Consider the following 27,264-nt stretch of genomic DNA (forward strand, 5'->3'; position numbering starts at 1 on the left):
ACATGTTGCAGTATCGTCCGAAGAGATTCTTGGGACACACTGAACCAAAAAGTGTAGGAAAAGAAAACGAATCCATGACAATGGTGACAGCAACATGAAATCAGGTCTAGGTACGATTTCGACCAGTATGTAATCATCATGTCTGTACATATAGATTCTAACGTAGCCTTTAGAAAGAAGACATTCCCTTGTAAATCGAAGGAGTAAACGAACTTAGAATTAGCAAACGTCGTCAGGTCGACACGGGCCTTCGGCTCATACTTGTCTGTATTATGTTTCATTAAAATATAATTTCAACTTTAAGACATGGTATATTACGAACTGAAATAAATACAATAATAGTTCCATCAAAGATGAAGTTCATCGCGAAATAGCAGTGATATTTTATAGTGATATGGTGAACACAGTGATAGCATGTTTGAAAGGTGTTAAGATTAGAAATCCAAGTAAGTTTACGTATAGTCAGCAAAAATTCAATGTATAGCAAAGATACGGTCTACCTGTACAAATATTGTGATTTGTAAACCCCTCCCCTATCGCTTACCTGTTCAAATGTTAATGTCCAGTCAGAATCCAGTCGTTATTAGGTTATAGTTTTAGGAATGTGTACGTCAATAAAAATTTAAAGATATGATTGTGCACAAACGAATGCAATAAAATCTTCAAAATTACAAATTTGCCCCTTTTTGTCCTTCTCGTCCTCAAAACAGAGTGGTATCTGACAAAATGAACGCCGCTAAAATAACTTTGCAGGGTTAACTATTACTGTTTCAATTGGACTACTTCCATACGATTCAAATTCAACGGAAAAATACGTACCAGTCGAAACAGTTGCGGATGCTACATACACACGGTTATATTTATCAGTTACTTTACATTGGTAGCGACCAGTCCATTCATCAGTGATGCCTATATCAATCTGCAGGAAAGAGATCCTGCAAGGAAAGTAAGCAAATATGCCCGTGATCGTACCGCAATATGAACCAAATGTGAACTGAGTGTGCTCACGTGGTTTACAACAGGTTCATTACATAGTAGTACGCTTCAAGGAACAACCAGATATCTGTCAGATCATTATATGTAGCAGGATTCATCAACTTGAGCACAGTACTTTCGGAGTTAAAACACTAATAACAAAACTTCATTCAATATGCAAATGAGCTGTTTAATAAATTGACACTGCTCAGTCCTACATTGGACAATTAGATACCTATCAGATCAATATCTGTACCACGTTTCATAAAATATAATGCTCTACTTTCGGAGTAATATTATTACAAAGTTCATTATGAAACTTTAATCAACCACTTAATCAAACTACTAAATGCTGCCAACAAAGTCAGATACCTATCAGATCAGTATCTGCAGCAGATTTCATCAAATTTGGTGCAGTCATTTCGGAGTTATGTGACTAATTTCAAATATTCATTGAATATGCAAATGAGCTATTTATTAACTTGACACTGCTCAGTGCTTCATGTGACAATGAGATATTTATCAGGTCAATATCTGTACCAGGTTTCACCACATTTGGTGCCGTAATCTCAGATATATCACTTATTACAAAGTTCATAAAATATGCAAATGAACCCATATTTAACTTACTCAATGCTTCTCAATACAGTCAGATATCTGTCGGATCAGTATCTGCAGCAGATATATGTCGACACTGTCATTACGGTGTCCATAGGAAATAATTATATGAAAAAAAATTATATTTCATAACGCCAATAATATGCAAGCCACACTTACCAAAATCTAATCAGTTCTTGCGATTAGCATATGATACCTGTCTACCAAATCTGAATGACTTGAATCCGTTCATTCTAGGGAATTGGCAGAAATTTTAGGGAGGGGCCGATGTGTTAGGGCTAGGTTGTTTTTTTCACGCAAGCATTTTTGAAGGGCCATAAAACTTTACACATGCCTCTAGGGAGGGTCACCATTTTGCGCAACTATTAGAAGCCAAGATGTGGCCGATATAGTGCTTCTCCATAAATATCAAATCTTAACAAAGGGAGTCTGTTGAGTAAACTATTATCAATTATCCCATACAAGAGAAGTTATATGTGTACTTTTGTATATTTTTGTGCATGTGTGAACATTTGATTTTTGGATTTCATAGAAAATGTTGATTCGCTATGCATGGTACTCTATGAGAAAACTATGAACAAAATTTTTCCAATGTAAAACTAGCAATATTTGCTCAATTTATATAAATGTACTTGATAGACTAGGGTGGTTACAAGTGCATATGTGTACAATAAATTTGATTTTGGAATTTCACAAAAAAAGAGAGGGTCCACTATATATGGAAATCTATGACAAAACTGTCAAGAGTTTTTCCAATATAAAAGTATCAATATTTGTGCATATACAGACGTTTTATAAGTTACGTAAATGCTGTTGATTCGAGTAGGGTGATTATAAGTGCAAATGTGTACAGGAAATTTGGTTTTGGGGTTGATTCGCTATACATGGGAATCTATGAGAAAACTATGAATAGTTTTTTACCATAGTAGACTAGCTAAATCTGTGCTTTTATATGTGTTTTGTAAGTGATACAAGTGTACTTGATCAGAACACGGTGTTTGAAAGCGCATATGTGAACCGCAAGTATGATATTGGAATTTCACCACAAAATATCAATTCATGTCTCCTGGTTGTGCAGGGGTAAACTATTACACATTTATATCTGTGCATTTATGGGTAGATATTGTCTCTGTACAATAAAGCCAAACTTTGACACATATGCTGTCCCTTTTGATTTTGAGTAGCCAATTGTGATGCAAGATGTTGATAGCATTATTTATTGTGACTTGTGTCGTCTTTTGTCATCAAATTACTTGAAACCTTGCATGAAAATGATTATTTTAAGGGTTAAAAAGTATAAGTTGAAAGTTCAAAGGTCAAATGAGATTTAATATTATTCGCGTATAACATGCAGGGGGAGAGTCGCTGATTTTGCACATGAAAAGTGTGGTCACTTCTTTCTTGCAAACACTGTTGAAGGGTCACTTTGATTGCGCAGCGTCATTTTGAAAAATACTGGCACACCTCTCCCTGTAATTTATGTCCAATCCCTTAAGAGGCTAAGAAGACGACCCTATTTTTGAAGAATAATGCAGATCAAATGAAAATTACATGATATTAAGAATTAGCAATTCCAACACTAAAAGTTCGCAAGAAAATAAAAACGTTAACTCTTTCTGTTAGTCATTCTTTTACGATTAGAGGAGGGCAAAAGTAAGTTTTAATATGTGAGATAGCTCGATAAGTTACTCATTATTTTGCCACTGTATACACCTACCCAATGACGCGATCAAAGTTGGAGAATCCTAGCTTTATAGCCTTCGAATGGTAGACAAGATATCCATCGTTGAAAGACCAGGATGTCATATTCCGCCATTCTTGAATCGTCTCGGGCAATGGTATATTACGAGTTTGGCAGGTTAAAAACGCCATAATACCGTACTCAACATCTTGGTGCTTTGGGAAAATCTCAATCACGGGTTTAGCTTATATAAATAAAAGAGCTGCAGATGAATACACTCAATATAAACTTTTTTATAGACAAAAACAAATAAAAACAAACAAACAAACAAATACAAAAACAAATGCGTTCAAATGATTTCGCAAATTAGCATTTCAAGTTATTTCGTAACACCCGCCATAACATCAGTTCATGCAATTCCCGAACAGAATGACCCATACTCAACAAAGACAGAGAGACAAATAGATAAATAGATATACAGCCTGGCAAAAGTACATCACCAGCTTCTGTAGTAGAACACATGAGTTTACAATCGATGAAGCAATCTACTGCCAAAAATTTTCGACTCAAAAGAGATATTTGTAATGTCAGTTGCATTTATCGATTTTGTTTGGTTTACGACAAATCCATACTAAGACCGCGAGTGCGTGAAACCCGAGTTATTCAATTTCCCATGGTATTGATTTTCAGGCAGTTCTGAATTACTGTGATGACTTAGGTCCAATGGCTACTATCAGCGGGTATATTGTACCACAGAGTAATATCATAGACTGTCTATGATACTCTGTGATTGTACACATACAATCACCAGTCAACGAAGCAAATTGAATATAATATTGTCGATGACATTGCAGAGTACAGTGATTTCAATGCGCCAAGTTTAGAGTAGGAAAACACAGTGCATTCAAGTTTAGGGCGAAATTAAACAATCAATTCTCGGTCAGCACTTGGTTGGGTTGCATGGCTACCCGTGAAGATGCGACCGCATGACACTCGTTGTCCACTCGTGTAAAGCGGCCGGCATCCCTACTCGTTTTCTTACAACCCAACCAGCGGTGATAGTGTTGGATACCCTTATAGTATAACGCAACGCAATGGGAACAACATTGAGAGTTCAGAAAGTCAACATATCAAAATTTGATATGAATATCAAGAAAAGTCTAACTATCTACGGTGATCTACTTCTGAAATCAAAGACCCTGTCTGCTTCAAGAGTTATTAGTAAAGTCAAATATTAAACACCTATTGCCTGGTCATGAGGGCTATAGGGCCCGTCTATTACCCTGAGGGGTCGTGTGTTACCAGAAACACATCGCTATTCCCCGAGGCCGTAGGCCGAGGGGTATAGCGATGTGTTTCTGGTAACACACGGCCACGAGGGGTAATAGACGAGCGCTATAGCCCGAATAAAGACCAGGCTATAGGTGTTTTATAACACACCACATGCTCATGTTGTATTGTTATATAGCTTTTAGTGTGTTTTGATATTTTGCACCACAACAATCCATTGTGACAAGTTTACTGAGCGATGTACAGCGGTTTCAGTTGTACGTGGTACTACTTTCTTTAAAAAAATATTCTAAGCATTCCTAGCGACATCCTTAGTTAACTTTAGTTGCACTTTAATCTTTTCCGTCGATGAGCTGTTCAAGTTCCTACGCTGTTGGAATGTTGGAAAATGTTGGAAAATCTGTTTTAGAGAATGTGTCGTCACCTATCCCGGACGCACATCACCTTCCAGTCACTCGTCATTGTTGCAAAGCTGCAGACGACACTCCACCCGTTACGGTCACTTTTCCAAATTTGGTCAGAACTATTTCCCTAGGGAAATAGCTTTTCAAAAAATACCCTCTGACGTCACTTTTTTCAATCCGGTGGGGACTAGATGTATCTATTTCATCGTCACCTGACGTATTCTGGCGAATCGCGACACGGAATGAGCATGTGGCGTGTTATAAATAATACTACTTGTGTAGTATCCCTGGATTGTTACGATAATATTCTCGATGCACAGTCGCAAACATTCTACATAAAATAACTTGAGAGATTAATGTGCTTAGAATATTTTCGGACTGTCTATGTAATTTTATTTTACTCAGTCATGCGAACGTCAGCTAGATTTCGTGTCAATCTTTTCCTTTAAGGTAGTACGCACCTCGGGGACAGACATTCGGACTCTCAAACTTTTACAATTCTCTTCTGATATACCACATGTGGGGGTTCATTTTAAAGCTCTTGGTGAAAGAAAATTTGTCACCGGCTTAGTTTTACGAAATTCGAAATTTTTTATTTTTCTCCATAGAGTTTACACAGGGATGGCGGCCATTTTGAATTTCTAATATCGGTAAATCTTGGGTAATTTGTTTCTCTAGTACCAAAATTTGCACGGTGACCCCCTATTTTTATTCTTGATTTTGAAAGATAATCATTGAAAGATTCCTTGAAGAAAGTTAGAGCAAAAGTTTAAGTCTTTCACTTTCGAGGTGCATACTACCTTAAATACAACATGTCTATGTAGAGTCAAGGCATTGCCAACAGTAAGTGGGTCCGAAGCTTGATCATTTTGAGATCAATTCCGAATAATCAATGAAGACCTTTGATTCGTCAATATTAATTGTTAGCAGTTTCTTTCTTAAAATATATGTGATTTAGGCGCTAGCTTCCCAACGGATAATAGTGGTTTCGTTACCAGGAAACAAATTCAGAACATGTACAAAACAAAGTTGGTTATCACTGTTAATCATTAAGAGGCTTTACTGTTCATAGACAAAATGAAATAGGATAGACTTACGGATATCACATGCAGGTCCATACCATCCCGCTTTACACTTACAAGCACCGTTGAAAACACTACATTCTGCATCATTCTTGCACATGCAAGGCTTATCGCATAGAATGCCATATTTTCCTTTGGGACAGCCTGTGATGACGTGAGAAAGAGTTCAATATTATTTACATAGTGTATTTTGTGTCACGTGCAAATGAGTTGTACCTAGTAGAGTTGTATGGTACACTACAATAATTTTAAAATGTTCAGAATAAAAACATGCATTTCACATGTTGATAAGAACATAAATTATATGGGTGGTAGTCTTGTATTTTGCTTTGTTATTGTTTCCCATCAGGATGGAAATTCCTACAATCCACCATTGAAAGTCAAATCCATTGGTACGCATTGCGTGACAAACTAAAAATTTTATACGCAAGAGATATGAGTGTAACACATCTTAGACCAAGACAATTTAAGGTACTGACATTAATCTAACACCGATTTTGCGAGTAATACGTCACCTTGCATGTTGTACAAGATATCATTAACTATTATTATTATTATTATTATTATTATTATTATTATTATTAAAATTTCTTTAAAAAGCGCACTAAACATAAGTCACAGTGCGCTGTACAGAACACACAAAAGAATATGCAAAATTCACAAAATAGTTGATTACCTATATATTCGATCCAAATATCATATGACACTAATTTTTGGGTTCCCACATACGCTGTCACGAGTACCGGCACCGGGGATATTCGTGTATCTATGTTTGTGACGTCGAACTTTAATAGTGCGGCTGGGCGAGCAGGTGTGCCGTCCAGCCTGGTTCTGTTGAACCAATGTTCATCATACAGTGCATGCGGCGGAAAATCCATCTGTTATAGAATTAATCAACATTTAGTATCGGGTACAATTGTACCGTACTACGAAGCAAGAATACTGGTGCTTAGAAACATTTTAAAGGCGAAATGTTAGTCCCACTCAGTTATTTTTGCATTGTAGTATTTAATAGAAATATTGTATTTTACAAAACGTTGATATGAAGTGAAAATTGTTTAGATGACACGGTACTATTTAATCAAATCACAGCGCAATAGAATCATGTCAGCGTGAAGTGTTACTGTTTAAATTTGAGTTAAGCGACTGAGATACAGAAGAACAATTATTACATATGTACCACAGATTACTTGCATCGAAGCGCGCGCGCACTACCGGTATTTGCACTGCAGTGCAATACCAAAAACATTATGCCATTCCTTTATGTTAATGAGTATTTACCAATTTTGACCCGGAACTATTTCTGTCTGTAAACACAAAAAATGAGACACACAAGATTTCATTTCACTTTTGTTCGATGCTCGTCATAGTAAAATGCATGACATTACCGATTAAAAACTATGTACTTATTATAGTGTGAGGATGATTTTTAGTATCCGGAAGAGCAGTTTGTTTGTCAGCGAAGCAAAAACATTGACAACGGGCGACGTCCGTTTCTAGCTCCATGAATGCACGGTGACCGCCGTACGACGGCGGCCATCATATATCGAAACACACGTAACTGCGGGCGCAGCGGAGCCAATTAAACAGTTAACATTTCCAGAGACGTTTTTGCCAGTAGTTTTCTCACCGGACATTCCCTGTTTACAATAGAATGTCACTTTTGCATGCAGATTATTCTGTGCTTGTGTGTCCTACATGCTACTGATAACACTACAGTGAGCGCTTGTGTGCCACGGTAAACACTGAAATTTGATCGTTCGACAAGTTACATTTGCCGTATCTCACTCTTAAATTTCCCGTAAAAATCTTCAAACTGTTATTTGTATCGATCATTTAGACGAATTTCGAGCTCAACATTTAAAAAAATCAAAAGCGTTCCATGTTCAAAGTTCTCTTCGTTTGGCTATCTATGGCATGTTGCTACGTATGTGTACGTGTGAGCAATCGCAAGCAGAGTTCGACGTTCCTCTTACGTCATCCTTGATAAACAAGTAAACAATAGTTTAGCCAATCAAAAAAGAGGGTGTGGCGGCGTTGACCAATGAAAAGTGAAAGCTGATTTGATGCCTCATTACAGTGATGTCAATATTATATATAACTCCGCAGGGTCGCACTAAAGCTTTGACAGACAAGTAGTACGCACGACTAATCGTCGATTCTCTCGATAAATGATGCAAATAAAAGACAGAACATATGTAATAATAACAGAACCCCATGGCCTGTGAGTGCTCGCGCGCCGTACTAGCGGTATTTGCACTCGTGCTGCGGTGTATTCGGCTGTCCTTTCACTCGCGACTGCCGCCGAATACACCGCAGCACTCGTGCAAATACCGCTAGTACGGCGCGCCACAGTAAGTGAGGCTACCCACAATGCTCCATGATCCGTACACACGGAGATCACTCACTGAACTGGAGCAAATTTCTTCTGTACACAGAACAGCTCGGTCCATATATCAAAATTCTGGGACCATAGTTTTGATAATCATAATTCTCTAATTTCTCACTGTGAATAATGAGAAGATCAACCCCTTTTCCGCAGAGGAGATAGCAATTTTGTGATTTTGTCGACATAGATTTTTGACAGCCATACACAATATTTTCAAGGAAACTAAGGGAATAAGTTGCATCTGTGTTGGCAAAAGAAAGGGTATTGATTTTTTTAAATGTTTGTAACAAAGGAAATTTGCATGTCTGACAGGTGGTATGATGAGACCATCTTAGTTGCTGATAACTTTACCATGACAAGTGTGCAATTTTTAGCACCTCCAAACATCGACTTCTCATTCAATTTACTCCTGAATTTTAGAGATGATCAATAATTTTTGAACATAGTTTTTACCAATAATCCTTAAATTAAATTCTAAGTTTAAAATTGTTCAGAAACTGATAAAATTGAAGAAGCCTTTAGCAAATAATGTCTGAGCACACAAATCAAAGGGAATTGTGGGTATCCTCACTTACTGTGCGCGCTTGCACTCACCGGCCATGGGGTTCTGTCATATTATCATGTGCATATGCTTCTTTTCTTCGTAGTGGTATGGAAACTCTATTACTGTCGCGAGACTTTGTCTGACATAACCATAAACTATTAGTTACAAGGATTCTGTCGTTGTCGAAATGTGACAGCATATTAACTCTGCGAAGAAACAACTGACACTCTGTCGATAATTCTTTTTTAGCATAAAATCAGTACATGCACATTTTACGATTGGTGACCTCTAAGTCTTGTTATCGAACGCCACAGGATATTTATGCTTAAATTCGTAAAATTCTATAAATATTGCAGTAAGTGTAAATGTAAAATGCCGCCCTACTTACCGCAGAAGGAAGACCTGGCAATTTAATAACCTCTACGGCCCTGCTGCGGGTTTTGCTAACCTAGGTGTACGGCGGGAAGAGCCTAGGCATGCGAGGGCATATATGATATGCTACGACCGATGTTCACAAAACCCGTATCAGGGCAGTAAAGGTTTTATCGCATAACTTATGGAATGATAAATATGTATTTTAAAACATTGTGAAAAGATTAGATAGAAATATATGCGTTGTCGTCATTTTGGATATTTTCCGGAAAAGTGATGGCCGCAACCCGTCGCGTATTGATATACATAATAACGTCATTTTTAGCTCACCTGTTCAAACACGTGGGCTAATGTCATAGCGATGTCTGTCTGTCTGTCCGCGTCTGTGTGTCTCTGTTTGTCGTCTGTCTGTCTGCTTACATGATAACTAAAAAATATCGGGACATATTCAAGTCAGATTTGGTAGACAGGTTTCATATGCTACTTGCAAGAACTGATAAGATTTTTGTTAGTGTGACTTACATATTAATGAAGTTATGACATATCATTTTTTTCATATTATGGTTTCCCTATGGGGACAGTAATGACAGAAATGCTGCACAGAATTTCATAAAACTTTTCACAGATGACAATCTTACAACATTATGGTGATACTGTGAGTGTCATGTTAATTGTCTGCTCATTTGCATATTTAATGAATTTTTGTAATTAGTGACATAACTCTGAACTTCCAGCACCGAATTTTATGATGCATGCAACAAATATTGATATTAAATATATCTAATTATACTTAGAAGCATTGGGCAGTGTCAAGTTAATATATAGCTAATTTGCATATTTAATGGAGATTTGAAATTAGTTATATAACTCCGAAATAAATGCACCAAATTTGATTAAATATGCTACAGATACTGATCCGACAAATATTTAACTGTGTTGTAAAGCATTTTGCAGCGTTAATTAAGGGTTCAGGGTTCATTTAAATATTTTATATACTTCGTAATTAGGTATATATCTCTGAAATTACGCCACCCAATTCCATGAAACCTGCTACAGATATTAATCTGATAAATATCTAATTGTACGGAGAAGCATTTGGCAGTGCCATGTTAATAAATACCTCATTTGCATATTTTATGAAGTTTTGTAATTAGTCATATCACTCCGAAATAAATGCACCGAATTAGATTAAATCTGCTGCAGATACTGATCCGACAGATATCTGACTGTGTTGTAAAGCATTAAGTAATGGGAAGTTAACTAAGGGTTCATTTACATATTTAATGAACGTTGCATTTAGGTATATAACTCTGAAGTTATGACATCAAATTTTGTGAAACTTACTACAGATATTGATCTAATAAATATCTAATTGTGCTATGAAAGTTTTTAAGGGTTCATTTGCATATTTAATGAACTTTGTGATTAGTGATATTACTCCAAAATCATAGCATTAAATTTGATGTAACATGCTACATATGTTGATCTAATACATACCTAATTGTACTGAGAAGCATTGTCAGTGTCATGTTTATAAACAGCTCGTTTGCATATTTTATGAAGTTTTGTAATTACTCATATAAATCAGAAATAAATTCACACACGTGAGTACATTAAGTTTACATGTGGTTTTACTTTTAGAACTTGTAAAGCAACGTACGTACACGAACAAAGAATGAGACATAAATCAAGGCGTAAGAACGGCGTGATGTCAATTATCGTAAATTACGTTAGCCTAACAGTGAGATGCGATCATCAGCAAAAGGTTCGGTTGAAAGAAATATAGGCCTAATTGTGCCTTCAAATTTGTGAGAATAAAGCTAGCTCTGAAATTCACGCAATTTCCAATATGTTGACGCGGTGTGTCGGACTACACAACTCTTGAATCGTGTGTATTGTTGTTTACAGTCAAACTTTCTAAATACAAAATATAGGTTGGGAATTCAATACTTTCATCCAAATATGGACAATGGAAGAAATACGTGGATGTGAGGGCGCTTTTTCCCACAGCTTTACACAGTGACGTGAATCTTAGGTATATGATAAATGTACTTACCTTTTGGTGAAAGAGTGATTTCATTCAGATTAAGGTAATATGCACCTCGAAAGTGAAAGACTTAAACTTTTGCTCTAACTTTCCTCAAGGAATCTTTCGATCATTCTCTTTCAAAATCAAGAATAAAAATAGGGGGTCACCGTGCAAAGTTTGGTACTGGAGAAACAAATAACCCAAGATTTACCGATATTAGAAATTCAAAAAGGCCGCCATCCCTGTGTTAACCCTATGGTGAAAAATAAAAATTTTCGAATTTCAAAAAACTAAGCCGGTGAAAAATTTTCTTTCACCAAGAGCTTTAAAATGAACCCCCACATATGGTATATCAGAAGAGAACTGTAAAAGTTTGAGAGTCCGAATGTCTGTCCCGGAGGTGCGTTCTACCTTAATAATTTCATTTCATAGCAAACATCATGACGTTGTATAGTAACAGTTTGATTCACTTTTCTGCTACAATTTAATTCCTTATGAAAAGGTAACATATGGAAAGATAAGTTGAGCGCTCAATGTTTGTATTAATACCATTGGCTTTTGCGTTTTTGTAAACATTTTAAGTTCATGTCAAAGTAGACACAAAGAAACGTACCTTTTTAAAATATAAGCTGGGGTTTACTTCCAAGTTAACGGGGCTTTCAATTGTTACTTTAAAATCAGTTGCTTTGAAGATTCGGTTTTTGATAATAGACCATGTCGGAACTGCTTTATACAAAGTTAACATACCTATAATATATCAAGAATTTTCGAATTAATGTACATCCTTTCCCAATCAATTTCTTGCAGATTGATTTATATATATATATATATATATATATATATATATATATATATATATATATATATATATATATATATATATATATATATATATATATATGCATATATAACTTATATATTATATATGTAATATATGTATGTATGTGTATATATACATACATACATATACACATACATACATATATATATAATTTATATATTATATATACAATATATTTGTGTGTATGTGTGTGTGTGTACACCTTGCTGCTATATAATAATATTATTTATTACTTTGAGCTACACACTGATGAATCATATAACAAAGAGCTTTTTGTTATGACTTACATTTATCATTATTGGAATCCAACTTGAAGTGTGAAGGATGAATTGTTAGCGCAGCGAAGTCCGTTGTCACTTTCGACTTCCCAAGCGACAATGAAAACGGTATGTTCTAAAGTTAAGATGGTTAAACAGAACTGTCATAATCATAGCACTGTAGATATTCTCCTTGTGGTATGCACATGCCTACTGTCAAAGACGGAAACATCGGTTAATTTTGACTATGAATTTCACTGTGCATTAGAAACATGTTGACAGAACAAATACTGTTATGTGAAATAATGGACGTGCTTGTGTGTGTATAGTTAATGAGGTATTTGTGCTTGCAGTTCGTAGTTTCCGACGTCAAGATGCAGACGTTTCCAAATGTAAGAAGTACATGTAGTTATATATTTCGCCAAATTTAATTTTATCAGGACATTCTTAGCAGAAAGTCAATGCAAAACATGTATAAGGGAACATTATGTGAGAATTTATCATTATTTACCAAACCTGGCATTCACTGCTTAAAATGCCCTTTTCAGCAAGGTCAATGCGATTGCGTTACAGAGAAATAAGGTGTAGGAAGAAGTGGATATAGTATATGGTTAACTCCACGGCGCAAATATTTAATTTTTCATTTTCACAAAAAAGCGGGAAAAAACACAAATTGCCAAAAGTTCAATGGGTCCACCTATATGTTCCAGAGTTCAAGACCAGTTCAAATGAATCTAATTAGCAAACTTGAAAGATTAATCCGAAAATCTATTCACGAAGCGCATTTTACTGCAAGTACAGCCATCGTCATTTGAGTTTTGCTTTTCAGTGTATGGCACATACGGATTTCTTTACAGAAACAAACGTCAAGTTCTTTTTCCTCTGACTGACAACATCAAAGGATATGAAGATTGCCGCACGTTATCATATCTTCATGCCTAATGTTTCAAAGTTAAACACTGTAGAAGAGCTTTTACCCCTTGCAGAAGTGACAATTGCAGAATTTTTCAGATATATAATTGGCTCAACACTTCGTAGTCCTGTCAACCCATGGAGGCTACTCACAGAGTGCGCTACCACAATGGTGAACTACACCCAAAAGTTCTACCATTTTAACAACAAGTGTTGTTATATGTACGGATAAATCTGTTTTTATGGGGGATATCGAAATAACCACACATTTTGAGCTAGTCTCCATGGAAATGACCAAAATTACATATGTATAGAACCCAGAAGTGTAGCTCGCAGCTTGCTTATAAATTGTTAGTTTTGACCGACGGCTCATCAATTTTGTTGGCTTCCTATGAGCTCAACGTCTACATCGAGTTGATACTCATTGTCGACCACTGCAATTCACTTGTACATGTAGTTTCTCAGGGTGAATCACTGAACTGGTCTTGCAAAAAATCAAATGTTCTTTATCGGCGATATTGACAATCAAACTATCTCTCTTCTCTGTTTGCACGTATGGTATACTAAACTAGTAGCCCTATCACCACCATAACATTGTATTTGACGAACTTCAATTGCTGGTGATCAGTGAAGGTTGCCTTTCCACGGACGTGTATGCTCTTTCCTGTGTATTTTGCATTCTTTCGATGCATTACTCCAAGGCAATAGATATGAGAAGGTATGGCGATAAACCGTTGGTCAAACGTCACAGGGACATGTTTTCATTACGTTTGAGACTTGCCAGGAGACATTCAGACAGAATATACATGGGCTGACGAGACTGTGAAGTTTCAACAATGATACACCTGAATCGATAAAAAGTTACTTTATCGACAGATAAAAGTTCTGCTACTGTGTATTTATTTTGTCCGATAAGAAGACGTGCGGCAATCGACATCTTTTGATGTTGTGGTGTAAGAGTAAAACAACTAGTACTTCACTGTAAAGAAATCGGTGTGTGCCAAACACTGAAACTCCAAATTCAAATGACAAGCGCTGTAATATATAAACAACTGTGCTAAAATCCTCGATGATTGCAATACCAACAAATGATCTTTGAGGTTAGAGTCTTCGGTCAGTATATTTAGGCAACAGTGCTGCTAATACTAAAACATTTCTACAAACGTTTATTCAATATCAATGTGCAAATTAGTCACAAATCATGCCAAACCACAGTAAATCTCCTTAATGAAATCTAAAAATTGTCATCACTACAGTTTGAAAAACATAACCTAAGACGTACCAGTCCTTTCCTTTGCTCTCTCGTCGGCATCGCACACGTTTCGTTGTAGAATGGCGGCCATCCCTCCACGTCTTCAAGGATTATTTTTACGATGCAAGTGGAGTGACTCTTGTTCTGCATATAACATTGACGTGATGAAAGACGTTGATTAGAACAGCGTCCATGTATAGCTCCATAAGTTCTATCTTTTGGGTATTTTTCAGAACTTTAAATTTTGTTTTGTGGTTTCCCTACACTCTGCATTTATCCCTAAACTGTAATTTAATGCCAAGTATTTAGCATATCAACAAAACCTATAGGAGTATAATTTCCATTGTTATTATTGAAAATTGTATTCAAGTCCGGACCAGAATTCATTTGTAAACAATAAACAATGATCACTACACATATACAAGCTTTGTTGACAAAAAGAATACTCGGAATATTAGCATGAAAAACGGATTAGGGTTAGGAACGGTAGTTGATATACAGAAGCAGAAAACTGAAAAACTTGCCACAAGTTAAGCTTATGTCCCTTTAAGTCTAGATGTTCATGTTAGGGGCTTTTCAGCTTTTTACAGTCTAGATGGGCATCCAACATTTTCTTGTGCCTCAAAAGTTAACCCCTCTTGTAGTCAAAAACAAAATCACATATTAACACACATCCCACACCCCACTCTGAACGCATCACTTGTAAATGAGTGTTTGTGTGAATAAGGTGGTGTTGTTTTGACTAGGTCTGACCTCCTTCAAGGCAGTGTTATAGCTGCGCAGAGTTGATCTCTTTGCGATTGACTGATATTACCGCTAGGCGATAGTTACACCTGACAGGTTGGCAACTTCTCATTTCACACATTATGTCTAGTTCCCTATTGCCAAAGGTTCACCGCAAACCACTGTAAACAACATGATGTCAATAAGCATGAGCTATTACTCATTATGGGTCAAATACGGTAGATTTTCGATTCGAAAAAAGTACGGCATCCAGTCAACTAGCGAAGACATAATAGTCAAAACTGCTCGGTCAAATCCCTATCTTTAAAAAGAGTCTTTTGCGACCCCTCCTTACGCTGTAGAGTTCACATACTCGCTATCGCACATCGCACACAAACTTTACCAAAGCAATGAATACATCCACCAGCAGAGCTATCAACCAAAGGTAGAAAATAAGGTAGATTTTCGATCGGATTCGAACTCACAACGTAATGCACCCAGTCAAAAGAAAAACGAACATTGCTTTGATCAAATCATCATACCTGAGAACTCTGAAGTAGGATTTGTAGGACGTATTCGGAATCTATGTCGTGGTCGAGGTATCCCAGCACAGAAATATCACCTCTTTCTGACTCTACTCGAAATCGCTCATTCTGTTGTGACAGAACAAAGAACCGCAACCATTACATCAGACATTGTTTCGGTGTATGAGAATTAGTTGACAGTGTCTACATCATAAATGTACAGAGGACACATTTATAATTATATATATTGATGTATATTATCCAAACTATCTATCGATCTATTGGTGTATCTATCTATTTATAAATAATAATTAATAATAATTATCTTTATTCACACCTTAGGCCACCGGCCCTTTGTGTCATAATGGTAACAAAGCATATACATTTAGATCAAATGTACAGGAGTTACAGATAAAAAAAAAAAAAATATTACAACTGCATTAAACGGTCGTTTCTTCTTTAAAATGCATGAAATACAAATTTACAAAGATTTCGAATGATGGAATGGTCATCAATCTGCATTAATTGAATAAATTTATCAAAACTAGGAAAATTGTAATAATAGAAAGTGTATATAAAGGTAAGTATACATTTCTCAGATCAGAGTAAATCGGGCAAACCAGCAAAAAGTGAAATTCATCTTCTACAGAAAAATTATCACAGTTACAAACACGTTGATCTCTTGGTATTTTTACGTGTCTGCCATGTTCAATATTTAATGGATGTGAGGAGATACGAAAAGAGGTGAATGTGACTTTAAAAATGGGTTTCATCTTGACATTCAAATAGTTTTCAAATGAAGGTGAACTTTTGAAAAGAACATACGTGGCTAATCTATTATAGTTGTGGACTTGTTCATGCCAGCGTTGTAGGTCAATGTCAATACAGCGTTGTCTGAACAGTGATAAAAACATTCTTTCATTTACAACACCTTGATTATACCAGCTTTCAGCAAAACCGTATGAGAACAGAATGTTTTTTAATTTTAGTGCCCAGCAATTTTTTACCACTTTCTGCCATACCATGTTGTATTTGATAAGCATGATAAATGTACCGCTCATGCCCAAGTCTTAAAAGTTTCAGCCAATACTTAACAATTCTATAAAGTCTCATTGCTCGTAAAGTAAACCTTCCAAGTTCTGCTCTTGCTGCTGCATTTGAAACATGTTTCTTTGTTTTAATATTTGTTTACAGAATTTATTATGAACCTTTTCAATGTCGTAACCTTCTACATAGCCCCACACTTCACACCCATAATTCAAGATGGGCAGTATTTTTGTGTCAAATATTTTCAGGCAAATATGAATAGCTTCATTACTGATAAAGTACAATTTTGAATTCAATGAGAAAAGTGCTTTTGATGCTTGGGATGCCAAAACTTCTGGGCTTTACACCACAAACCACTACAAGAAAATACTACACCCAAATATTTAAAATATGAAACGACTCGTACACGTTTTCCCTGGTAAAACCACGCTCATAGTTTCTTAGGGGGCCACCATTTCTGAATACAATGATATTGGTTTTACTAAGATTAACAGTAAGTTTGTATTTTCTACAGTAAACTTCCATTGTTGGTGAGAAGTCTTTGCAATTTAATTGCACTCTCTGCCAACAGTACTAATCATCAGCAAATAAAATATAGAAAAGTTCGACCATACCAAGTGAGCAACCACCTACCCATGGGTCGTTTTTAAACTCATCATAAATATCATTAATAAATCTATTTATCTAACGGATATATCTATATGTCTATCTTGCGGGCAGGCTGGCCAGTCTATCTTTTTATCGACCTTACTTTTTTGTCTTTTTTTCTATCATTCTCTGCCTTCATTCATTCACTCATCGATCGAAATACGACCATAGGTGACATTTTGTATGAGTGACTAGCAAAGTATGTTCACGTATGTATGCAGACATTCAGAGAAAAGTACACTGTAAGTATTTCCGGTAAATTGTTTCAGCTCACCTTGTTGCCGTCTGTAAGCCTTATACTTTCAAAGACTGGCTGCACATTCAGAGAGCTGTTTCTGTAAATGGACGTCTCGGACGTCGACGTTGTACTACCAATGGCGTCACTCTACATGAAAATCAAATACGAATTCAACTTTTTATGACTTGACATAAATCAGAACCAGACCGACTCTTCCTAACACTCGTCGTAAGGGTTAAAGTCTCTGTATCTTCAAGGATTTCTATGGAATTAATAAGACACCTTATATCATCAGCGATGAATACGTGCTTTAGTTATTTCATATGATTGGAGTGTTAAATGGAACCTCGCCGTACTATCATACGCAGATATCAGAATGCTGAGTGAGTTGGTGTGAGCTAAGTAATATACATCATGTGTCCTTGTGACATCTACAGGCATGGATATTGAATGAAAATATGTTTTCGGGTTGCATGATTCGTTTCACCAATGCTGTATTTCTTCAAATCCTGTAGTTATTGTATAGTGAATATCAATAACACACATTAATACACACAAAGATCAGCAGTACAAAACATTCAAGTCAAACGGCATTTAGCAATAAACATTATATCTCAAAAGAAAAAATATCAAAGTTTCAAACTTATTTTTATTTTTCCATTTAGGCAGTATGCGCCTCGAACGTGAAATATTAAACATTAGCTCAATCTTTCCTTAATGAAACTTTCAGGGGTCGCCGAACAAATTTTGGTTCTACAGATAGATATACCTGACGTATACCGTTATTTTACATTCAAAAATGGCCGAAATATCTGCGTTTACTCTAAAAGCGAAATTTAAAGTTTCGATTTTTGAAAATCTATGACGGTGAAAAGTTTTCTTATTCCAAAAGCTTTAAAGATAGCTCACACAAGTAGTGGTATATAAGAAAAGAATCATAAGAGTTTGGGAGTCGGAATATCTGTCCCCGAGGCACATTCCAGCTTAAAAAATGTTGCGATCATTGTCTATGCGTAATGCCTTACCTTCGCCTTGTGAGTTGGTATTATTGTTTAACATTTTTCATCGCTTACACCTCTCTACTTACAGCCGTGTGTTTGGTTTGTGAGCTTTTATGCGCACAGATGTGCACATATATTCGGACTCTCAAACTTTTATAATTCTTTTCTGGTATACCATTGGTGGGGTTCATTAGCTCACGTGTGTAAACACGTGGGCTATTGTCGTAGCGATGTCTGTCTGTCTGTCCGTGTGTGTGTGTGTGTGTGTGTGTGTGTGTGTGTGTGTGTGTGTGTGTGTGTGTGTCTGTCTGTCTGTCTGTCTGTTTACACGATAACTCAACAACGCCTGAACGGATTCAAGTCAGATTTGGTACACAGGTACCATATGCTACTTGCAAGAACTGATTAGATTTTGGTTAGTGTGGCTTGCATATTAATGAAGTTATGCAATATCGTTTTTTTCCATACAATGGTTTCCCTATGGAGACGGTAATTACAGTGTAGACATATATCAAGAAATACTGCACAAAATTTCATGAAACTTTTCACAGATGACAATCTAAGAACATTATGATGATACTGTGAGTGTCATGTCAATTATCTTCTCATTTGCATATTTAATGAACTTTTGTTATTGGGAGATAACTCTGAATTTCCTGCGTTAAACTTGATGATACTTGCAACAAATATTGATCTGATATATATCTAATTATACTTAGAAGCATGAGGAAGTGTCAAGTTGATAAAAAGCTCATTTGCATATTTTATGAAGGTCTGTAATTAGTCATATAACTCCGTTATAACTTCACCAAATGTGATGAAATCAGCTGCAGATACTATTCCGACTGATATCTAACTGTAGTGTAAAGCATTTAGTAGTGTGAAATTAATTAAGGTTCATTTGCATATTTAATGAACTTTGTAATTATTTATATAACTTTGAAATTACAGCACCCAAGTCAGTGAAATTAGGTACAGATATTGATTTGATAAATATCTAATTGTACTGAGAAGCATTTGGCAGTGTCAAGTTAACAAATTGGTAATTTGCATATTTTATGAAGTTTTGTAATTAGTGATATAACTCCAAAATAACTGCACCAAATGTGATGAAATCTGCTGCAGATACTGATCCGACAGATATCTAATTGTGGTGTAGAGCATTTAGTTGTGTAAAGTTAATTAAGGGTTCATTTGCATATTTAATAAACTTTGTAATTAGGTATATAACTCTGAAATTTCGGCACCAAATTTTTGTGAAACGTGCTACAGATATTGATTTGATAAATATTTAATTGTGCTATGAATCATTGAACAGTGTCAAGTTAATTTAGGGTTTATTTGCATATTTAATGAACTTTGTAATTAGTGACATTACTCTAAAATTACAGCATTAAATTAAATAAAACGTGCTACAAATGTTGATCTGATGGATATCTAATTGTCCAATAAAGCATTGAGCAGTGTCAAGTTAATTAACAGCTCATTTGCATATTAAATAAAGTTTTGTAATTAGTGATTAAACTCTGAGAGTACTGTGCGAAGTTGAAAAACCCTGCTACATATAGTTATAACATCTTATTGTTCTGTGAAGCGTACTATTGATGAACCTGTTCTAAAACACGTGAGCATATTCAGTTCATATCTGGTTTTTTAAAGCTTTTGGTGTAAAAAACTTTTCACCGGATTATTTTTTCGAAAATTGAACATTTTATTTTATTTTTTTCTCCGTAGAGTTAACTCAGGGATTGCGGCCATTTTGAATTTTACACTGCATGAAAACGCAATAATACAGATAAATTCACACTAATTAGCTACCTGTATTATAGAATAATACACGTGAATTCACATGAATCCGCATGAATACAGGCTTGCTGAATACAAGCAATGGATTCTTGACTGTATTCATCTGTATATGCACTCTTCAGCTAAAATACAGGCAATAATCCATGCAAATACAGTATGTATTATTGGGTTTTCATGCAATTTTAATTATTGGTAAATCTTGGGTAATTTGTTTCTCTAGTACCAAAATTTACACGATGGCCCCCATTTTCATTCTTGATTTGATGAGAGGATGACTGGAAGTGTCATTGAGGAAGGTTTGAGCAAAAGTTTAAGTCTTTCACTTTCGAGGTGCGTACTACCTTAATCTTCTTATCGCACGCTCTAACTTCACTTTTGCGACGCTACATCTATCCTAGTTGTTCGTGTATATGTAGTCCTGAAACATGTATTTCGACTAAAATGACATAACAGTGAAAGAAAGCAAGCAAGCAATCAAACTAATCATGAATGTACGAGATTCATGTATATTAGTAGCACATAATCCGTAGAACACCTGGACAAAGCAAATTTGACCTGATCTTGACGTAATCTGCAGATATTACTTACAAAATGGTCAAAACCAATGTACACTTGAATATGAGGTACTATCATGGAATTAAACTTGAAACCTCACTCCAACCTATCCACCACCATGGGCCATCATTACGAACGACGTCCGTCTTTTGAACTTTAGGGATATATTTTAGAAGGTACTTTTAATCATTGCTTGTTGATAGTTTATACCGTGCATTAAAACGCGCCAGGAACACGAGTACTTCCCTTTTGTTTCCGAAGTATTGGCCAAATAAGATTAAATTAGAGATTCTTTCTCAGTAAAGCTACTATCAATGGCATGCTTATCGTGCAGTTCACATAGCTTTTTCCTTTATTTGTAATACTTTATATACTCCAATGAAATTATCAACAATTTAAGCATTTGCCGTTCATTAAATGCTGCCTATGAATGACCCATGATTACTGCAATTATGTGCTTTGAGCAGGATGTAAGCTTTCTATTATATAACCATCTGTCAAAGGCCTTACCTGTTTACGGGGAAATGTGAAAATAACTTCACCGACAGGAGTGTCCTGAAATAGATAACTATGTTTAGAACATGATGTACGCCGGATAAATAGAGGAACAAATAAATGGTCGGATGGATAAGTGGCTACTTGAGTGAATGTGTACCTGTGTGTCTGTCTGTGTGTCTGTCTGTGAGTCTGTCTTATGTATGTATGTATGTATGTATGTATGTATGTATGTATGTATGTATGTATGTATGTATGTATGTATAGACATCAAATCAGGTTCAATAATCGTTATCATTCAAGGTAACTAAGAAAGTTACCAGGTCAAAGGAACATATTGAAAATGACAAAGGCGATGGGGTCATCTTGAACCACAAAATAGTGGTGGTACCAGGTGTCCGGAATGGGTAAGCGTACCCTACCAGCTAGCCACACCCGTCAAGATTGACCCAAAGCGACAAATCCATTGTTATTTGGTGAATTCACCAAATTACTTTTGTGAGTCAAAATTTGGTATGCTGTCACTCATCATTTGAGTAACAGACAGGTCATATTTTGATACAACATCTCCGTATCTACCGTAGAACTTCTTAAATGATTTCACTAATCTACTTTCTGAGAATCCTTGCCTCACTAACTTTTGAGCTAATAGGCTGTGTCTAACTCGAAAGTCTTCATATGAATTGCATGCTCTACTGTATCTAAGGAGTTGTGAAATATACACACCATAAGCTGGAGATGATGGTATATTGCTCGACAAAAAGGGAAAGTTTATGATTTCAAAATTGAAATCGTCTCTTTTGTCATACAGCTTAGTATATAGTGTATTTTGTCTAATTTCAAACAATACGTCTAGGTATGAAGCCGAGTCCACACTTTCAGTTGTTTCTTTTATTTCTAAATCATCTGGGTAGATGTGGTGTAGATAATTGGATATACCAGGATTGTTTAAACTGATGAGATCATCGATATATCTGTGGGTGTTGCTAAATCGCTTGGCAATCCTTTTACACCCAGATTTCTGAAGTGATTGTATGAACTCTGCTTCATACGAATACAAAAATAAGTCTGCAAGAAGTGGGGCGCAGTTTGTGCCCATGGGAATGCCAATGGTTTGCCTGAATGTCATGCCAGCAAACTTGATAAATATGTTGTCAATTAGGAAATGTAGCATTTGAATCACCTCAACATCACTGTATTTGAATTTGGCATCGCTGTTGTTGGTGAAATAGCCCAAGTTGCGCTTGATGGCAATGTATTCATACCTACGACTACCATTCTTGTAAAAGAAGACTTTCTTGACGAGAGATGATAGCCTGTCTTTAAGTTTGTTATGTGGGATGGTTGTGTACAACGTTGAAAAATCAAATGTGTGGATTGAATTGTACATGTTTTTGTTATTTTGTAAAACATGTAACAATTCTTTGGAGTTCTTTAATATGTATGTATGTATGTATGTATGTATGTATGTATGTATGTATGTATGTATGTATGTATGTATGTATGTATGTATGTATGTATGTATGTATGGATGGAGTGGATGGATGGATGGATGGATGGATGGATGTATGTATGTATGTATGTATGTATGTATGTATGTATGTATGTATGTATGTATGTATGTATGTATCCATGTATCTAGCTATGTATATATGTATGTATCTATGCTATGTGTGACTTTTATTTGGCAATTTTCCATCTCTGCTTTCCGTTTCAAGATACCGCTGGGTTGATATTTAAAAGCAAGGAAGCTTCAAAATGTAAAGAATAAATGTTGCCCCATATATTTTCCATTTTACCTTTTTCCGTGTCATTTTAATGATGTTCATCGCAGTGGATAAAGGGATACTATAGTTCACATGAAAGTTTTCAAATAATCCACTGCATTAAATGCTCAATATCGGATGGTAAACCGTAAAACATCACCATTTTTTAATTCTAATAACCCGTTTACAAACGTTCACTTACACCTACCTCACGAACGATGACTTCATATGAACAAGGCAAATCCATTTGACCACCAACGTCAGAATGGGCGTGGTTTACAGTCCTCTCACTTGCTACGTCATAAACTGGAATATATGTAACACATTCACTAAGATTTACTACAGCGATTTGACATAAAAGCCTTAAAATATTTAATCATACAGTACAACTAAAATAACAATTCCTATACACCAAGCAAGCACAGATTCACATATAATTGAGCTAAAACTCCATGGTCATTATACACAGCCCTAATAAGGGAGGCACTGTCGAACTACGAGCTAGTTTCGGGCGTAAGCTTATTGCTGGTTCTTTACAGTATTTGAAACGTTAATTTACGGCACCGTAAATAAGAAAAGGAGACTCAAAAACAAACACTCCTTTTCCCGTTAAAGTTGTTTGTGATCTCCTTTTTAGCTCTGGCCTTGGGCCAAGGTAAACATAGATGTGTGTGTTGCTGTGCAAGACGTAACATTCCATACCCGTAACACGAAGGCGGAGCTTTTAGACTGTTTGCAAAAATCATAAATTGTAGTCGCAGTGAGTGTAAAAGTATCAACGTTTTAGTTGTTTAGACGGTTAGCGCAGTGAGTGGCGACAAAAGTTGCTACAATGACAGTTTCTATCAAAACGCTGTTCACAATACCAAGGCCCCTCACACGAGTTCAACAAACACGTTTGCACATACTCCGACCGAATGTTGCAGGTAAAATTGCTGCGTAGGGAATACCGCTCAGGGAAACCTGAGAGTGAAGATCTAGCTAGTACAGACAAAATGGTGGCGACAAATGTACTGGTAACGTGCCAAGAGGGGTGATTCAGGATACCGCAAAAAATTCTCGTTTTCCGGGTACTGTGTAAAAAGGATCTGGGATCGCTATGTATGAAAATGGAACTTGCACAGCCATGAAGAAACAAGTCAGACTACATTGGAAACTTCTGGAAAATGAAATCGCTTTTCTGGAGAATCTAAAGACGGAAGACCCTTCAATCATTTGAAGCAGCTGGAGAGGTTTTCACCAACAGTTGCCTCGACTATGACGATATGTAGAGTGGTCAAATCGAATGATTCAGGAATTTTCATTGGAGAGTGGGTCGGAAGTATTTTCTCGCGTGTGGTAAAGGCGATAGTGACAATTTTTTGTTTGCGGGAAACGACTTGATTGACAGCAAAGCACGGAGAAAAATGTTACAATATGCGTATCAATGGCCTCCCACTAACGTCAAAACAACCAAACGTTGGTACTTTTACACTCACTGCGTGCAAAACAAACAACTGTTGCAAACAGTCGAAACGCTCCGCTTTCGTGTTACGGGTAGTAGTTTGGTCGAAACTGAATTTTCAACGCGATAGGTGTTTTGTTGTAGATCTATCTGACCATTATGTATTTGTAGATAGTATAGCAACATTGGCAGAGGTTACTTCAATGGTATTAAATGCCGTAATAAGTTCATAACAGGAAATGAACATCTCTTTCGTGGCCTCTTGTGTCTGAGAATCTCCAACACCAGGTTATAAAAATGTTTAAAATGGTGTTGTAGTTCATATAGATGTTTTCAGTGGGGAGAGATTTGGATCTATGAAGACCGATAGGTTTTTGTCGACGCTAACTCCGAATTCCCTCAGTGACTTTACACTGTTTTCTTCCTGTCGATAAAATTTACTTCCTCGTTTGCCTTAAATTGTAAGCTTATATGGCCTAAACAACAAACCTTGAAAATAATAAGAGGTGCTGAACAAAAACTCAAGTCAACATTCAACTGGTACGAAAATATACTGCTTATCAGCGAAATTCTCACCAACTTACCTATGTTAAACAAGAAGACCAACAGAACTTCGACATGTATATCAGTAAGCATTGTGGCGCAGACGTTAGCCCTAAGGATGTCGATTTTCGCACAATTGCGCATGTGCACCTTTTTTACTACCTGTTTGAGTGGTACACCATTAAAATAGCCTTACCATTGTTTTGTCATAAAACACTTTCTTATTTGCATTGGTTCGTTTCGATACGTTATGTCCCCCTTTGCCAGTTAAACCATAGGGCACATGTCCAATTTATTTATTATAAATGAACGCAATTTGTACATTTGTGTTATTATCATCGGCGTCAATTTGCAATATCGGAAGCTAAATACCTGACAAATGCAGAGCGGTACGTCATTGTCACCTATACATGCGACAGAAGTACAAAAATGTGATCGCCTGTAGTCCAGTTTATGATGAAAAGAATCAATGACTCGTCGCACGAAGTTAACTTAATAAATCTTTGCAAACTGTGTGTTTATTTTTAAATATTCAAATGGTTTACTTAGCTTAATGATTACTTTTATGATCTGTTTGTACAATGGAAAATGTCTGTTTGTGAGTCAAAAAATAAGAAATAGATGTGTTAACGATGCTGTGAACTTGTATGATGGCTTCTTTTTGAGGTGCGCCCTGGCAAGCTTTCCGTGTCATGATACCTGTAATGTATCAAATCAAATTTCAGCAACTTAATTTGCCTTAAATTTCCGTAACAAGGACTTTCAGCAGTCCCCTATGTACAGGATATGAGCTTGGGTAATAGACGCGATACTTTTCAATGCAAATTAAAGACACTTTTCGATTTGAAATGCACTTCATCCACATGTATATCGAGAGGTAGCATTTTGCAACACAAAAGGATCTGTCAAGTCAACCGGGAGTACCAGATTAAGTAAATGATCTATCGGCACAACAAACGAATTCATCTTGTTTTGCTTTGCTCTACAGTCCTGAGGTTTTCACACAGGTATCACGTGAGAATTATTTTTAAAAAACTGGCTGTTCATGGAAAGTCTATTTCTTTCAAATTCGTGATCGTGATTCTCTTACAAGGATCTTGAGGTGCGTCCCCATTTGATGAATTCATTTAGCTGACTGTAATGTCATAACGTTCACGGTCACTTTTCTCACGTTGCTGGAGAAGTGCTACGGTCAAAATGATCTACATGTGAACTCGAAAGGGACCTTATAATTCGACAAGAAACATCAAACACCCGTACCGATTAGCAAAGTAAAGACGGTTTCAGGCAAGAAGTGGGCTATTAGATTTTGAGAGGATGGTCACACACAGAAACGTTTTTTGCACAGTACAGAATCTTTTCTACACAGGAAGCGTTGTATAAAATAGCAATCGCAAAGTGACAGAACTCAAAGAAGGATTGCATGCTCAATGAACTTACTTTATACTTATAAACTCATAAAAAAGTTCATAAAATTTATGAATAAGCAAGAAATGTTAACGATTATTGAGACAGTCTTTCCTGGAGTGTAAACAATCTTTATAAAACATTTTACACTAATACGTGAAAGATTAACGATTGCTGTTATAACTAGTGACTTTATTGTTGTTGTTTGTTGTTGTTTGTTGTTGTTGTTGTTGTTGTTGTTGTTACGTTGTAGGTCAGCTGGGCAGTCCACATTGAAGGTACTTTCAGAATCGGCATAGTCCGCTGTCACTCAGAATACATACCATTGGACCAAAATCAATTGAAAACGAAAAGTGGACGTTAAGGTATCAAGACAGTAATGTCATATCTTATGACATAGCAGGCCGGTTGCTGTGACTTC

At 36.2% G+C, this 27,264-nt stretch overlaps 1 protein-coding gene across 1 annotated transcript in view; it reads right to left on the reverse strand.

Annotated features, from left to right (window-relative positions):
* The window catches only part of LOC139118805 (uncharacterized), a 33,147-nt gene extending 7,584 nt beyond the window's left edge, over positions 1–25,563 (reverse strand). The window contains exons 1-13 of the mRNA XM_070682282.1: positions 25,478–25,563; positions 23,658–23,755; positions 21,699–21,743; positions 17,863–17,973; positions 15,912–16,022; positions 14,677–14,790; positions 12,513–12,618; positions 11,998–12,131; positions 6,727–6,928; positions 6,066–6,194; positions 3,311–3,518; positions 820–935; positions 1–39 (exon numbers count right to left, since the gene is read on the reverse strand). The exon at positions 1–39 is cut by the window's left edge and continues 93 nt beyond it. Of these exons, the coding sequence (XP_070538383.1) occupies positions 1–39; positions 820–935; positions 3,311–3,518; positions 6,066–6,194; positions 6,727–6,928; positions 11,998–12,131; positions 12,513–12,618; positions 14,677–14,790; positions 15,912–16,022; positions 17,863–17,973; positions 21,699–21,743; positions 23,658–23,755; positions 25,478–25,529 (1,465 nt within the window). The 5' untranslated portion in view covers positions 25,530–25,563. The remainder of the gene's footprint in view (positions 40–819; positions 936–3,310; positions 3,519–6,065; positions 6,195–6,726; positions 6,929–11,997; positions 12,132–12,512; positions 12,619–14,676; positions 14,791–15,911; positions 16,023–17,862; positions 17,974–21,698; positions 21,744–23,657; positions 23,756–25,477) is intronic.
* Between the last annotated feature and the right edge of the window lie 1,701 nt (positions 25,564–27,264).

Source organism: Ptychodera flava, chromosome 19 (assembly GCF_041260155.1).
Source record: "Ptychodera flava strain L36383 chromosome 19, AS_Pfla_20210202, whole genome shotgun sequence".
Classification (NCBI taxonomy): Eukaryota; Metazoa; Hemichordata; class Enteropneusta; family Ptychoderidae; genus Ptychodera; species Ptychodera flava.